The 15,915-nt window shown below is 53.3% G+C and overlaps 1 protein-coding gene across 1 annotated transcript in view; it reads right to left on the bottom strand.

Annotated features, from left to right (window-relative positions):
* Window positions 1–240: 240 nt before the first annotated feature.
* Window positions 241–15,915, bottom strand: part of CD9 (CD9 molecule) — a 35,468-nt gene continuing 19,793 nt past the window's right edge. Inside the window, exons 2-8 of the mRNA XM_082849357.1 lie at window positions 11,390–11,495; window positions 5,145–5,242; window positions 4,477–4,551; window positions 2,801–2,899; window positions 2,590–2,679; window positions 1,888–1,971; window positions 241–750 (exon numbers count right to left, since the gene is read on the bottom strand). Coding sequence (XP_082705483.1) covers window positions 685–750; window positions 1,888–1,971; window positions 2,590–2,679; window positions 2,801–2,899; window positions 4,477–4,551; window positions 5,145–5,242; window positions 11,390–11,495 — 618 coding nt within the window. The 3' untranslated portion in view covers window positions 241–684. The remainder of the gene's footprint in view (window positions 751–1,887; window positions 1,972–2,589; window positions 2,680–2,800; window positions 2,900–4,476; window positions 4,552–5,144; window positions 5,243–11,389; window positions 11,496–15,915) is intronic.

Genomic DNA, 15,915 nt, shown 5'->3' with positions numbered 1-15,915 from the left:
ACATCACATTGCTGCAAGAAAGAGTCCCGGGCTAGGCTCCAGTGTTGATGTGTGAACAACGGTGAGATCTTGGATCAAAATCCCTTCATCCCTCCATGCCCTCACTAGTAAAGTAGGGAGACCAACCTTCCCATCTACTTCTCATGTACGCACAGAGCAAAGAGCAGGTGAAAAACATTTGAAAAAATAAGCAGCTCTAAAAAAAATGTAGGGAAGCAAAACCCCAGAACCAGTTTGGGATGTTGTCATCATCTTTTATTATGTATCAAATTGTCTTTAACATAAGTTACAACCTGATTAAACTCGATAGACATTTTTTATCTATTTAAAGACACACACAAAAATCTCTTTATATACAATATCTTTTGCCTAGAGCCTAGCAAATATAGTACCTTTCAATGCAGGATTTCTGCTTAACATAATAAGCAAAAACAAATGACCAAAAAAATATAAACCAGAGCAAACCCAAATCCCTTAACTACAAATATCAATATTGAATAAAGCATTAAAAACACAAACGTAGAATAACTTTTTTGTTTAGAAATGCAGAATGAATACTAAAGTTAGTGGCAAAGAAAAACAAACAAACAAAAAAACCACACACACACAGAAACACGGAACCCCGAGAAAATAACCAACAGTCTTCAGGGGTGACCTTTCCTGCTCGCGGCTGCAGCGCTGCCTCTAGACCATCTCTCGGTTCCTGCGGATGGCGCAGCACAGGATCATGCTGAAGATCATGCCGAATATCTGGAAGACAGGAAGGGGTGTGAGCAACTATGTGGCTGTGCTGCGGGAAGGCGGAGGGAGAGGGGAAGACAGGAGACACGCCGGCCGCTACAGACGACAAGGGGAAGGCGCCCACGAGGCCAAATGAGGTAAAGGGTGTGAAGCAGGAGAAATGTAAGGAAGACAGTGGAGGGACTGCTGACCAGGGGGATTCTGAGTCTGCAGCCCTCGGCCACGGCAGGCCGCACAAGCCAGCTCCCTGGGAATTCTCAAGGTGAGCATTCTTAAATTGAATGCTCCAACGCCAGCTATTCCCGTAGTGTCTACAGGCCAATACTTTCACTTCCCTCTTTGTGTACGTCTGTGTTTTCTATTCTAGTTTTAAAGGTATTGTCATGCCTTTTACTGAAAGCTACTTCAAGCCTTTCCTAGATGCAGAGGAGGGGTGTCAATTACCCCTAAGACAGGAGGCGATTCTCTCTCTGGGGGGGTCTTTGCAAGGGGCAGAGGAAGGCTGTGTCCCCTACAGAGTCCCATCACTCCCTGGTGGGGGAAGACGGGTGACCCCAGGGAAGCTGGCTGGCCCCTGGTGGCTTCTGGGGGCTCCTGACATGACAGTAGATTGTTGGAAGCTTTCAGTCTCCTCCTGGTTTTCCACCTTGGGGTGTCTTTCTGACCACAGTGGGAGGTGAGACAGTTCACATCCATGTTGCTTTTACTGAACTACTTTCGTGGGGCAGAGAAAAGCAGGTGCACGGTGAAAACATGTTCTTAAGATGATCCCGGGATCACTAACAGGTCTGGGTGATCTACATCCTTGCTGTTCCAAGTGTGGTCTGTGGACCAGACACGGCGGAATCACCTCATATTTATCCCTGCACCTTAATGGTTATGGGAATGGATTCTGGAGACACAGTGGGTTCAAATCCCAGATGCTTCACTCCTGACCTCAGAGACTCTGATCAATGTACGCAACCTCTCTGTCTCTCCGGGCCCGAGTCTGTGAAATGGGAATATGAATAGTTCCCACTTCGTGGATACGGCGAGGCTTAAATCAGTTGATAAATTAGTTGATTAGCTAAAACAGTGCCTGGCCAGAGCAAGGGCTTAATCAATCTTAATTACTAAGATTCCCTCCCCATGCCCCCCGGCACTCACCATCACCACGGCAATCCCGATGCCCACGGCGCCGATGATGTGGAATTTGTTTTGGAAGACTTCTTCGATGGCCTCAGGGCAGGACTTGGGGGGGCAAACCAAGACGCAGGTCATACACGGTCCTGCTCCAGGCTCCCCCCCTACCCCCCATGGCACCCATCTCATACCCGGAGCGCTGGTGGTCCCAGGGCAAGGGCTGGGGACTGGCTGGTGGATGGAAAGGAGAACCAGGAGAGAGATGGGAGGTGGGTCCCCAAAATTTGGGCAAGAAATCAGGGAGGGAAGAGGGATGAGCCCTTGCTTTGGGGTCCATGTCTTATGTGGCCATAGGGTTACCTCCTATTATTCTGAAGTTTGGACATTTGCTCTAGCTCACAACCATGGGCTGCTCACAAGTCTATAAAGCAGGAGTCCAGGCCTGGGAGCATCGCCCATGCACGACGGCTGGAGGGCCCCATCGTTGCAGGGAGCTAGAACACTTTGTTATTTCCCTGGCCTTTGTTTTGCTGCCCTTGAGGAAACAGAGGCCCAGGGCAGGGGAGAAAGGAGATGGCCACCTTGGGTCCTTCCCAGGGGGAAGAGGTGTTTAGGAAGCACTGGGATGCTGTCTTCCCACATCAAGGGAGCTGAATGCAAGTCCACTTTGGCAGGATTTGCCCAGAGCATCTGGGTCGGGCACAAGGGTCTTGCCCGTAAGCTTACCTTCGTCGTGAGGTTGTCGAGTATGTCCTTTTTGGGGCAGATGTCTGAGATAAATTGTTCTACTCCCCCAGCCAAACCACAGCAGTCCAACTGCAGAGGGAAGGACAGGGATGGGGGTGGGAGAGATAAATAAAGAGGACTGAAATAGAGATGCACACACGTTCTGAAGAAAGGCAAGGAGAAGGGCAGCGTCTTAGCGAAGCCGGTGTACCGCGTAGTGGATGGCTTTCAGCGTCTCCCGCTGGGGCTCGTCCTTGTTTTTCAGCTTGTTGTAGGTGTCCCTGTAAAATTCCTGGACTTCCTTGATCACCTGGGATGCACAGACAAGAGAGGAGCAGAGATGGCTTCTTTATGAACGAACGTCACCTGTTCCGTCTTGTTCACGTGCAGCCACAAGTTCCCGGAGCGGACAAGCCACTGGACTAGGACCTCCCCGCCTTGGGGCCCGCGGGGTCCCCCCTCATCTCCTCCCACATCCTCTAGGAACCGCTCCAGCCATTTCCCCTTCTTTTTGCACCTTTGGTTGGTCCCTTCAGCCCCACTTGGCTCCTTCCCTTCTACCTAGAAACAAAATTAAATTGCCTCAATCTAAGGAACCAAAAACAAAAAGCCTACTCCTGATTCGGCTAGTTTTTCAGGCTTCCATCTTTTTTCCTTCACTCAGAGACTGGGTGACTTTTGGCAAATTACCAAACCTCTCTGTACATGAGTTTCTGCGTACGTAGAATGGAGATCATAATAGTCCCCATCTCAGAGGTTATGGCGAGGATTTAAAGGTGATATTGCATTAAGCCTGTAGCTATTGTTTTATAATACGAAGGAAGTAGCGTTATGCTTCTGCACCGGGTGCATCCGGGTTTAAGAATGCCTGTAGGGCTTCCCTGGTGGCTCAGTGGTTGGGAGTCCGCCTGCCGATGCAGGGGACACGGGTTCGTGCCCCGGTCCGGGAAGATCCCACATGCCGCAGAGCGGCTGGGCCCGTGAGCCATGGCCACTGAGCCTGCGCGTCCGGAGCCTGTGCTCCGCAACGGGAGAGGCCACAACGGTGAGAGGCCCACGTACCACAAAAAAAAAAAAAAAAAAAAAAAAAAAAGCCTGTATCCAGGGTCTCTCTTCTTTGGCCCCTCCTGCTAAACATGACAAGACAGCCCTTCCTGAAACACTGTTCTGATGCAGCCCACCCTGGCGCCCCACTGAGCCCACCCTCAGCTGTGCTCAGACCCTTTCTTTGCCGGGAAGGTCCAGCCTCCACCAGCTTTCCTCCTGAAATCCTCTCTCTCCTTCCGGGTTTAGGTCAACACCCCTCTCTCTCCGTGAAGCCAGAAGAGAGTCCCCTTCCCCACACTGGCTTTCAAATCCCACGGGGCTTCTGATTATAAATGGCTTCTGAGACGCTAGTCAAATGCATGTCTTTCTCCCACACTAGGGGCCACAGCTCCTTGAGGTGGGGACCACCACCCACGCATCTCTGGCCCCCGGCGAGCGGGGTGCAGCCCTTGGCTGGTGGTGGCACGGACTTAGAGACGAGGGGAGGGACTGGGGGTGGGTGTGGTGGGTCTGGGCCAGACGAAGCCACATTTCCCTAAGTCGTGTTCCAGAGAAGTTGAGGGGAGGGCTGCTGAGGTGTGAGGGGCAGACACACTGACCCAACAATACTACCCGAACACCCACTCCGTGCCAGCGCCGTCCAGGGCACGGGAAGCAGCGGCCGGCACTCACCCACCCAGGGTAGTGTGAACACTCGCATTCCCTTCCCTGGGGAGCTCCCCTCAGAGGCACGTCTGATGGCTGAAGGCCAAAGGCCGAAGCAAGGGACCAGCTGGGACACCCTTCCACCGCCATCACCCCATCCCCTAACTCCCAAGAGACCTTACGGGAAAAACCTACCTCATCCTTGTGGGAGTATCCCCAGATGGCCGCAGCGATTTCAATGGCAAATATCACCAAGAGGAAGCCAAAGAACTGGAAGGAAAAGGGCTGGGGTGAGGCACAGTCCCAGCCGGCCGGCTGGAGCGAGCATCTGGGGACCCAGCCTCTGGGGGCGGGAAGGGATGCCTGGAAGGGACGGGAGGGGGTCCACAGAACTACCAGTGCCCTGCCAAGGCCAGGAGGGGAAAGCCGCAGGAGGAGAGAGTGGCACAGACCCCAGAACTGATATTTCTAAGGTGTCAGCGAAGAGTCAGCGATAAAACGCCCTCACCTGCTCACAAAAACCAGAGATTTGAGGAAAGAAGGAGGTGAATACAACCCAGAGTTTGAGGAAAATTGTAACAAACTTTGAAACAAGGAGGGGAGGCGAAGGTACCTGTGGATTCAGGGAAAAAAAGCAAACGTGGTCCTCGACAAAGGGAAAAACAAAGTCCTGGCATTTAGTTGCCTAAGGGAAGTGATGAGACAGAGGCTCCAGAAAGGAAGAGGGGCAGCGTGTCATCCGGGGCCGGGGATGGGGGCAATGGGATGGGCACCCGCTCTGCCCCGTCCCGCCCCCTGGTCTGTGGGGTCTCGGGTGGGCACCCTGGGACACCAGGGGCTGTGGGCACAGAGGGGACACTCACCAATCCCAGCATGCACTGGGACTCCTGCACAGCCCCACAGCAGCCCAGGAAACCCACCAGCATCATGAGGGCGCCGGCTCCAATCAGAATGTAAACTCCTGAGGGCACAGGGCAGAGGACACGACAAGGAGCTGTTAGCGGGGACGTGTAGGTGCTTCCTGATCTCGTTCCCTCTCCGCATCCTTACTGCCCCCGTCAAGGGCACAAGAGGCCCAAACAGCCTCCTCCCACCTGTCTCTCCTCTAGGACCCACTCATCAAACCCCCATGCCCACCTTACCCTCAGCCCTCCTGGAAGATGCCCACTGCCCCTGCCCCAGGACACAGAACATCCACGGGAGCCCCAGATTCTACTCGGGATGGACCGGTCCAGTCTGCACCCGTCTCCAGCTGGATGGACCCGCTCCCGCTAGTTAAATTAGACTCTCTAAACTTGGGCTAACGTCCTGAGGCTCTGACAAACCTCCTGCTGGCCTCTACCTGACACAAGCGGCGAGGAGAGCAAGGCTTCAGCAGGAAGGGGCTGTGCACACGCAGACACCCACGCTCTGGGCGGGCCAGCTCTGCCACATTCCCAGAGGGGATGCCTTCCCGCCCTGCTGCCTGGTGGCAGCCAGGCCTGCACAGTTAGCAACGTCCGAGGGCACGAGAACCCTGCTCTAGTGCAAAGAACAGCCCGGGTGTCAGAAGACCCTTGTTCTGGTCCCAACTCTGCTACTAACTGCTGTGTGACCTTGGGTAAGATCACAATTTCCTTATTTCCTTAACAGTAAAGTGAGGAGTTGGTTGCTAGAAAGTTTCAAAAGATCCCTTATAGCACACCAGTGAGATCTTACAGCTGCAATTCAGTTACACCAGGCTAAGAGTGGAAAGGATCCTCCTTGCTAGAGGGAAGGTGAGTGACACGGTTTCTAAACACTCAGTTGGGGTGTCCAGTGCAGAAAGGGTGGTGAAGGGCTGTGAGTTCCACAACTCTGGCCTGGGACGGGGGACACAGTGGGACACAGCCCCGGCCCTAGTCATTCCACACTCCCCCAGGGAATGCCCAGAGGGGCCCATCGTTCAGTTATATTCCTGAGAAGCACAGCTGACCTGCAGTGACCACCCCCTTCCCCGGTTCCCTCCGCCACCCCCCAGAGGCCCCGGGAAAACTGGCAAAGAAGTCCTAGGCCTCCCTGGCATCTGTCCACTGCTGGGAGGGGCCTCCTGTCACACGTCGAGAGCCCCAAATGCCTGGGTTTGAAAGCCGGCTCTGTGACCCTGGGAAGGCCACTTATCTCTCTGTGTAACTGTCTTCCATCTGCAAACTGGGGACAGGAAAAATGCCCACCGCAAGGATTGCTGTGAGGGTTAGGCCATACGCTCCAAACGTCCACAAAAAGTGCTAGCTGCTGCTAATCCTTCTAACTTGAATTTAAAAAATTTTAATCTTTTATTAAGGTATAGTTGACGTACAGTCAGCTACTGTCAATCTTCACAGTACGAAGGATGGACGACAGTTGGGAATAATCACGATTGTGAGGCCGAATTTCACAGACGTGTTGCTCTCTCCCTGCTGTCCCCTCGCTGGGAGCAGGGAGACCTCCCTAAAGCAGGCGTGCTTCGCCACAATGCACAACAGGACGCTGCGACGAGAACCCCGGCAGGTGTCACAGTGATTTCACTGTCCCACATCCGTACCCTCCTCCCAGGCCGGAGCTGTGTAGGCAGCAAACCTCGCAGCGGCCCGTGGCTGAGACGCCCGGGCAGCACAGCGAGGGGCGCACACAAGGGAGCGTTTGTCCTCCGCCCGTCCCCTCCCCACATCTGTCGTGATGTCAAGTCACGTGGCCTTGCTGGCAGACCCCGATGAATATGGGTATTGTTCCCGTGCACGCCCGGCCCAGACTGGGCAAGGGGACAAATGCAGCTTGTCTTGGAGTCAAGTCCCATCCTCCTAGGTCGTCCACTCCATGGGGCCACAGGCTGGACTTGGGGAGGCAGGTCCGCCCCGCCCACACAGGGCCACTGCAGGGGAAGGGGCCGCGCTTTCGGGTCTGGGCTCTGACTTGGGGACCCCAGTGAGCGGTAACACGGCCCCCGTTTCTCCCCGTCTCCTCATCTCTCCCCACTGGGGCAAGACAACAAAGGATGAGGTCCCTCCTTTGAGCTCCATCGCAGGGTTGAGTGGGGATGACCACACAAACGCGCTCTCTCTCCGTCCAGATCCCAGCCTGGCCGGGCGACCCTGGCAGAAGGCAGAGGAGTCAGGGTGGCGGCAACAGAGAGCCATTAAAGGAAAACGCATTTCCCATGCAGAGAGAACATTCTCCTAATGGGCCTGTCGGTTAATATTAAATATTCAACCTTGGTTGGGCTCAGCAGATGAAGATTTTAGGTCCAAGGGTCTTGGTTTTAAATCTTGCTCGGACAGCTGCTAGATCTGGGGTGTCTTGGCGTCACCCTCTCCATCCAGTGGGGGACGAAGATGAGCAATTCCCTGGTGGCTGTTTATGGGGATTTTGGACGGCAGCCGTCAAGCCATAGGGCGGCTCAGCTATGAGGTGCAACCCCAGAAGCCTTCCATCCACTGCAGGCTGAGGGCTGCCGCTTCAAAGGGCCGTCCCGGGCTTCCCCTTGGACAGGCTCTGCCCGGTCTGCACCCCAAGCCTGTGAGCAGGGGCTGACGGGGATAAATGACAGAGCATTCCCCTTTATAAAACAAGTGGATGTTAGCTTTCAGTCTGACGCATGGAAAAAGTTATGTGTCACGGAGCCTGCTCTGGGATTTTACTGTATTCACTTGCTTAAGGGCTGTTTGTTCTGCTTTCTTCAGGCTGATGTTACAGGCCTACTCCAAAAAAAATAAAAAAATAAAAGCTTCTAGTGAAGCAGTAGCATCTGCCGTGTCCTTTACACAAAAGCCTTTTTCCACCTGTTGACTGGGGCTCTCGGCCTGGGGAAGGCAGGGGACACGTCAGCCTCCTGTCATCACCCCCATCCCATCTTGCAAACAGCGCTCCCCACACGTTCGTGTGCAGAACAAACTCCGGCCGAGCCTCTGGCCTCCACTTGCTGAGAACAGTTTACTGTCTCCAAATAAGTCAAGCAGGGGTTCCGAGGAACCCTAAGTCTGCTCCCCGATGGCTCTCTCCCCGTCCCCGTCCAGCCCACTGATGGCTGGACCAAGGACTGAAGAAGGGCTGCTGGGCTGGGACTGAGAAGAAGAAGTTCCCCAATTCGTCTGCAGCCTGGGATTATGGATACCGTTGACGGCCTGATCTCCAGGGCCCGAACTGCAGAGAAGGCCCATATAAGGCTGTCAGCCGTTCTGGGTCCACTAGAGACTGTTCTGAACGTTGCCAAGTTTCTTCCCTCGCTTCTCTGCCTGATTATGCATTCGTTCTCTACCTTGAAAGCTGTGGCCCCGCTGGAGAAAAGACACCCCTGGGTCCTTCAGGTTTCCTGAAGGGTCAGCTGCACGGCCAGGCTGGCCTGTGGCTTGCCCTGCAGATGGTCTGTACCCAAGTGCAAGGGACGGTCACCCATGATGTCAGGAAGAGCAGCCAGGGCGGAGCTGGCACCCTCTGCTGGAAGAGGGGCTGTGGGTCAATGCAAAGGCTGATGTCACAGCCCGAGGGGGAAGGGGACACAGAGAACGAAGCCTCCTTGGCCCTTTGCCCGGCTGTGACAATTATTCAGTTGCCCAAAGCACTCAGCGAAGCGTGGGGCCCAGCCAGGCCCAAGTGGTCAGTCGCTGACTGTGTTCTATGTGATGTCACTTGCATCACCCTCCAAGCCCTGGGCTTCTGCCAGCAGAATGAAGTCTTCAAAGCCGAGCCCTTTCCCAGGAAGGGGGTCCAGTGCAGAGGGTTTGTATCTGTCTATGAGAGCTCAGGGGGCAGTGGCCACTTGTCCCTCAGTAGGGGTTTTGCTGTGTCTCTTTGGGATGTGCCTTTGGACCAGCTCCTGGCCACCTCAGGTAGGACCACGGGCCATCAGAAGGACGCCGCAATGACCAGGGGACCTGAGTCCTGGGAGATTCCTGGAGGCAGGCCTGGCCCCTCTGGCTGTATGCTTGTCACTCTCCTGCCACCTGCCTGACTTTCCTACCTGTCACCTGCTGGGCTGCTGGTGCCGGGGGCCTGTCTCCCCCAACCACAACTGGGGCAAAGTCAAAAGGCCTAGGGAGGGACTTCCCTGGCGGTCCAGCCAGTGGTTGGTACTCCATGCTTTCACTGCTGAGGGCCCAGGTTCAATCCCTGGTCGGGGAACTAAGAGCCCATAAGCCACGAGGCCAAAAAAATAAAAAAAAAAAAGAGTGGATACATGTATAACTGACTCACTTTGCTGTACACCTGAAACTAACACAACATTGTAAATCAACTATACCCCAATAAAAAAAAAAATACACAGAATGAGCCAGAGTCCTAGATAACAAAACAGAAACTGGTCGTTGGAAGCGACCAGAGGTATGGAGTCAGGCACCTGCAGAGCATGGGGAGGCCGGGGACTCGCTCTAGGACAATGCCACCTGCTTGCACACGCCTGCTTCCAGATCTGCTCTCCCTGCGGAGGGTCCCCAGCTCCTTGTTGTGACGTGACGTGGAGAGCTCAAGGCCTGTCCTCAGCCCCTGACCCTACCCTGCAGTCCCACTGCCCCAGCTCACAGAGTGGCATTCCAGGCCTGCCGAGGCTGCCAAAAACCTCACAAAAGAATGCTGTAGCTAAAACAAGTCAGGGCCCTGTGGAAACCTGCTCCCTAAAAACCCTGTGTGTGTAGTTTTCAATGTACTTTTTTTTTTTTTTAACTTTATTTATTTATTGTTGGCTGCATTGGGTCTTCGTTGCTGCACACAGGCTTTCTCTAGTTGCGGCGAGCGGGGGCTACTCTTCGTTGCGGTGCGCGGGCTTCTCATTGCGGTGGCTTCTCTTGTTGCGGAGCACAGGGTCTAGGCGCGCGGGCTAGTTGTGGCATGTGGCTCAGTAGTTGTGGCTCACGGGCTTAGCTGCTCCGTAGCATGTGGGATCTTCCCAGACCAGGGCTTGAACCCGTGTCCCCTGCATTGGCATGTGGATTCTTAACCACTGCGCCACCAGAGAAGAGCGTGTGTGTGTAGTTTTTAAAAAAAGTATGCTGTGCTTTTCTTTCCCTTACTTTCTTTCTGACAATTGGGAGACACTCCCTAAAAAACCCCAACTAACAGCACCACCAAAAAGAGACGAAGGCAGGGAAACCATTCCCAGACCCAGGCGCCTGCAGGGCCACCAGCTGGAGGCTGGCCCTGGGAGGCGGGAGGGGGTCATGCACCACTGGCCACCGCGTTCTTCCTGAAGGTCTGGGTGATAACGCTCTTCAGACTGTTTGCTCCGTCTTTTTTTAAAAATAACTTCTTTGGTGGGTGGAAAGGAAATGACCAAACTTACACTTTGAGCCTGATGACATGACAGCATCCTCCTAAAAATAGGGGGCCACTTTTGTTTTTTGCAAATGAAGTGGTTCCTATCCCCCAACCAGGCGAGGGGAGAGCCGAGAGGATCTGTGAGCTGACTCAGAAACCAGGGAACTGCCTCAGACAGGCCCCGGCCCTCCCACTCCTGTTAGAGATGCTTACACGGCAATATGCTGGTGAAAGGGACAGAACGATGCTAGAAGAAGATGCCGTGTGCAGAAAGAAACCTGCTAAATCTATTTATCTTCAAACTGGAAGCCTTTGCCCTAAAACAAAATCACTTTAGAAAACAGATAAGACTTAACATGCATGGCCTGTGTCCCAGCGCAGGGGTCTGAGGGGCTGGTGTCTCTTCTAGTCTCTCGTATTAATCTGAATGTTATCCAGGAGGCAGGTCCTCTGGGTCTCTGAGCCCCTATCTGAACCGTGGGGGAGATGCTCCCTCTCCTTCCCCTGGCTCTGTGGGTCCCCAGGACAGAGTTTTTTAAATTAAAGACATGAACCAGGCTTCTTAGACATAAAATTCAGAGAGAAGTTCAGAGACAAGAACAGAGGTTCTGAAACCCTCCAGGGTGGCAGCGGCTTTGGTGGAGCTGACTTCACATCAGAGAATGGTCCCAATGCCAGGCTCGGTCAGCTTGGAAAAAGACACCACATCAGTTAAATGCAAATGCGTGGGCACAACTACACAAAAGCCCAGCTGGAAAAGGACCCGACTGGCAATGCAGCTGGAGCAAAAGTCCTCCCCAGCCCAAGTCTTTGGATCGACGTGGACTCTCCACAGCTGGAGGGAACAGCAAGGTCCCCCACTCACCTGTGTAGAAGCTGGAGTTATTATTATTCTCTTGCTCGAAGATGCTCTTGGTCTGCGAGTCGAATCGGAGCCATAGTCCGATGGCAAGGACCGCGATCCCGGCAAGCTGCAAGACACACGGGACATCGGCGTGAGCCCGGCTGTCAGGAAGAGCGTGGTGCCCTAGCTCAGGTGAGCTGCCCTTGGCCTCTGCCTCTCGCCGGGCATCTGGAAGTAGCAGCAGCCAGGTGGGGGTGGGAGCAGGGGATCGAGCCATTTGCTAAAAATACCAGCCAGTTGGGAATAAACAATTATCTACCAGCAGTACGGGGATGGATACCTCGTGGACAACAGAATATTATACAGCCGTGAAAATGAACCAGCCACAGTTTGTGCAATACTACGAGTGCATCTCACGATGTTAATCAGAAGAAGCAAAAAGCACCGGACACGTACAATACAATTCCATACAGTTAGAAACTCTTGTTTAGGAGGGCATGTATATCATAACAGATAAAGAAGGAAGTGATGATCATAAAGTCGAGTGAGTGGTGGCCTGTAGGGAGGGCGGGGTTTCTGAGGAGGGAACAGCGCGGGGGTGGGGGGGGGGAGGCGGGTCTAGGGCACTGGCGATATTCTAGCTTTGACTTGGGTGGTAGTGGCCCGGATATTCACTTCATAATTATCCTTCACACTGTTTGTGTTTTCTGCACTCCTCTGTATATATACCAGACAATAAAAGAAAAGAAGAAACATCGCCCAACGCGTAGGTACCTCCCTGCGCTGTGAGGGCAGCTGTGATTCCGGACTAAACCGTGCTGCTCAGTGAAACCTACCCACAGCTGGCGCCTCTCTCTTCACACAGGGAAGCCTAACAAGCTGACCCACCCGACTCCAGGCTTAGGTGGACATTTACTTACGGGTGATCCTTGTAAACATTAGACAAGAAATCTCCAGAGGATTGTCCGATCCTATAATTTAGTGAAAATCCCATTTCATAGGTGGGCAAGTTGAGATACTGGACCCTAAAGGGCAGACTCTCCCAGTAAGGAAAGACTGAGGCATCAATCCTGGCCCGTCAGGCACTGCTGAACTTGAGGCCAGGGAGGAGGCCCCCTGCCAGGCCCCGCCAGGCCAGCTGAGCTCCCCTCCCCACTGCTGCTGGCCTGTACCAGGGCTTGCTGGGGTGACTCACAGGCTGTGGGTGGTGGCCGGCTGGATGAGGCTGTGTGGGCTCAGGGCCAGTGCCCAGCCCCAGGTTTCGCTGGCCCACCCTCCTCAACAGAGCTACCCTGTGTCAGAACCCTCCTCCTCAGGGTTCTTTGCCCCAAGGGCCAGGACAGCCTGCAGTATAGACAGGCCTCTTCTCTGTCTCTGCTTCTCTCCTTTTCCCATGACTTTGCAGCGGGTTTGGACGTGCTGGGTGGAGAGTGGAGACAGCAGCAGTGGGAGGGGTGACCCAAGACTTCACACTGCAGTAGAGTTAAAACCTTGTCTACAGGGAATTCCCTGGCAGTCCAGTGGTTAGGACTCTGTGCTTCCACTGCAGGGAGGGCCCAGGTTCAATCCTGGTCAGGGAACTAAGATCCCGCATGCTGCCTGGCGGGGCCAAAAAAACCCCAAAACCCTCGTCTACTCCCGTAGAGGTGTCCACAGTGAGGGTCTGGAATGCCTTAGAGTTCTATTGCTTCAGTTCTCCCATCTGGCGAACAGGCGTGGTGAGCTCGGATGCTCTGGTTCAGTCTGGGTTCTCCTGACTCTCAGGACCTCTTAGAACAAGGGCCCAGCTGGGAATTCTCGGTGCACTGGGGACTAAAACCCAAGACCCTGGTCTAGCTCCCCTGGGGTCTTGGAGAGTTTTAAGAAAGGAGGTAGCAGTTCCCCCTTCTCCACCCCCAACACAAGCAGGCCCAATCAGATTCCTGGAGAATGGAAGACGGAGGCCATTGGCCTCTTTGGGAATGTGAAAGCATTAGCCTGAAAAGCCTGGAGGCTGGAGCTTCACATGCACTTGCAGGTAGTCCTAGACTGTGGTTAGCACTGAGCCACAAGCCCTGGCCTCAGTCTCCCCTCTCGCCCTTATCTTGGCGGGGCTGTCGCTGAGAGCACCTGGGCCTGAGAAAGCCGTGTCCTTTCACGCACGTCCTTTCTGCTCTAGGCTGCCTGCACGTATCGAAGGCTTATCCTCCAGTCATTCTCCCTGTGGATAAAGTTACTCATTCACCCCTTACTCTGCTGGAAAAATTCTTAAACGAGTCACCACAAAAGGAACAAAAACAATCCCATCCGAAAGAACGAAACTACAAAAGATGATGACAGCTCCACTCTGCCCAGAAGCTTGTCAGGTCAGGAGCTGGGTCTCTTTGGGAGTGATGCCATGCACAGGTAACAGCACCCAAACGAAACTTCCAGTTTTAGTCTTGAGGATCCTGAGCCAGTCGTTTACCTTTGACCTGGTCCAAACGCACAGGTGGCAAGAAGAACACTGTGTGGAGGACAGTGTCCCAGAAGGTCACCCCGGCCAAGGACAAGGCCAGAGACAGGAGAGGAGTCCAGGGTCCTGCCACATCTGGACACCATCCCAGACCTAACATCAGGAGGAAGGAAAAGTGGCGGGCTCTGCAGAAGTGGAAAAAGCATGGGACTTCCCTGGCGGTCCAGTGGTTAAGACTCTGCGCTACCACTGCAGGGGGCGCGATCCCTGGTTGGGGAACCCACATTCCACGTGGTGCGGCCAAAAAAAAAAAAAAAAAAAAAGAAGTGGAAAAAGCAGTAATAGATCTCAGTTTCTTATGCCTAAAAACTCACCATGAGTGGGAGGAAGGTTCAAGAAAACCCAGGAGGAAGGGAGGACAGGGGCGGGACTGGGAGGCTCGGTTCACCAAAATCACAGAGAAATGAGCACTGCTGCCCGTTTTGTTTGAATTACTGAGTTAACTGGCCTGAAGGGACGCTGCCAGCAGCTGCCCCGTTTTCTGTAACGCTATTGGAGAAACCGCTTCAGTTGGCTGGAGGTCACAGGGCCACGACACCACTTCACAGTGGCCTTCCCGGGTGTGCAGGCCATGCTATCCGGGGAGCTCAGAGCACTTCCCAGGAGGGCACACTTTTCGGTGTGCACAAAGGGGTCCCCCAGCCCCCCATCTGGCTCTTGTCCCCAGCTACTTGAGTCCTAGGAGAAACCAAACAGGAATGACCAGAACCACCAAAAAGAGCTTCAACCTTTAAAAAGGGTGCCACTGCAATGTTCACAGCAGCACTATTCACAATAGTGAATAGGAAGCAACCCATGTGTCCATCGACAGAGGAATGGATAAAGAAGATGTGGTACATGTACACAGAGGAATATTTCTCAGCCAGAAAAAAGAACGAAATAATGGCATTTGCACCAACATGGATGAACCTAGAGATGCTCATACTAAGTGAAGTAAGAAAGAGAAAGACAAATACCATATGATATCACTTATATGTGGAATCTAAAAGAGGACACAAATGAACTTATTTACGAAACACAAACAGACACACAGGCATAGAAAACCAAAGGGGAAAGGGGATGGGGGAGGGATAAATTAGCAGTTTGGAACTAGTAGATACAAACTACTATATATAAAATAGATAAACGACAAGGTCCTACTGTATAGAACAGGGAACTATATTCAATATCCTGTAATAAACCATGATGGAAAAGAATATGAAAAAGAATATCTATATATGTATAACTGAACCACTTCGCTGTACACCAGAAACTAACACAACACCGTAAATCAACTAGACTTCCATTCAAAAGGGTGTCAGCAACTTACTGAGGGGCTCCATAGAATAAGGAAATAGGGGTCTGCGGGACCAAGAAGCTGACCGTTCCCTCCAGGGTTAATGAACAGTACGTGGCAGGAATGTCAGCCACACAGGGGCCACGGCTGCAGCCCGCCTCTTACCCATCATGGCAGGACTAGAGTGCGCAGGCCGAGGATGCTCAGACAATTCCCTGCTCAGGGCGTCCCTGAAAGAGGGCAGCGACCTGCCCACCATCACCAACCGGTCTGGCGGCGACAGAAGCAGAAGGTACAGCCCCTCCACTCCCAGCCCCAGGCTCTGCCCAGTCGGCCTGGTTACCGCCTTCCAACAAAAGCCAAAGGGACGCATTCTGCCTTCAGGCCAGGAAAGGTCTCACCCATTTGATATCTCAGGGAAAAAGGACAGTTTTCCCATCGTTTTATTGGAGATTTATTTCCTCACACACGCTCAGTTTCTTCTTAGAAGATGGGCCAGGAGAAAAACACGAGACAAAACCTAACCTGCGGACATTCTACAAAATACTTGACCAGAATTTCTCAAAACTGTCAGGATCATGAAAAATGAGGACAGAAACTGTCACAGGCCAGAGGTGACGGAGGAGACAGGACACTCGTCATGTGGTATTGTGGGTGGGATCCTGGAACAGAAAGGGGACTGGGCTGGAAAACCAAGTGAAATCCGAGTAAGTCTAGCTTAGTTAAGAGTAACGTACCAATGCTGGTTTCTGAGCTGTGACAAATGTGCCCTGGGAA

This window comes from Leucopleurus acutus (assembly GCF_964270905.1).
Source record: "Leucopleurus acutus genome assembly, chromosome: 11".
Lineage (NCBI taxonomy): Eukaryota > Metazoa > Chordata > Mammalia > Artiodactyla > Delphinidae > Leucopleurus > Leucopleurus acutus.
The sequence above is the reverse complement of the archived record's forward strand: the minus strand, read 5'-3'. Positions and strand labels throughout refer to the sequence as shown.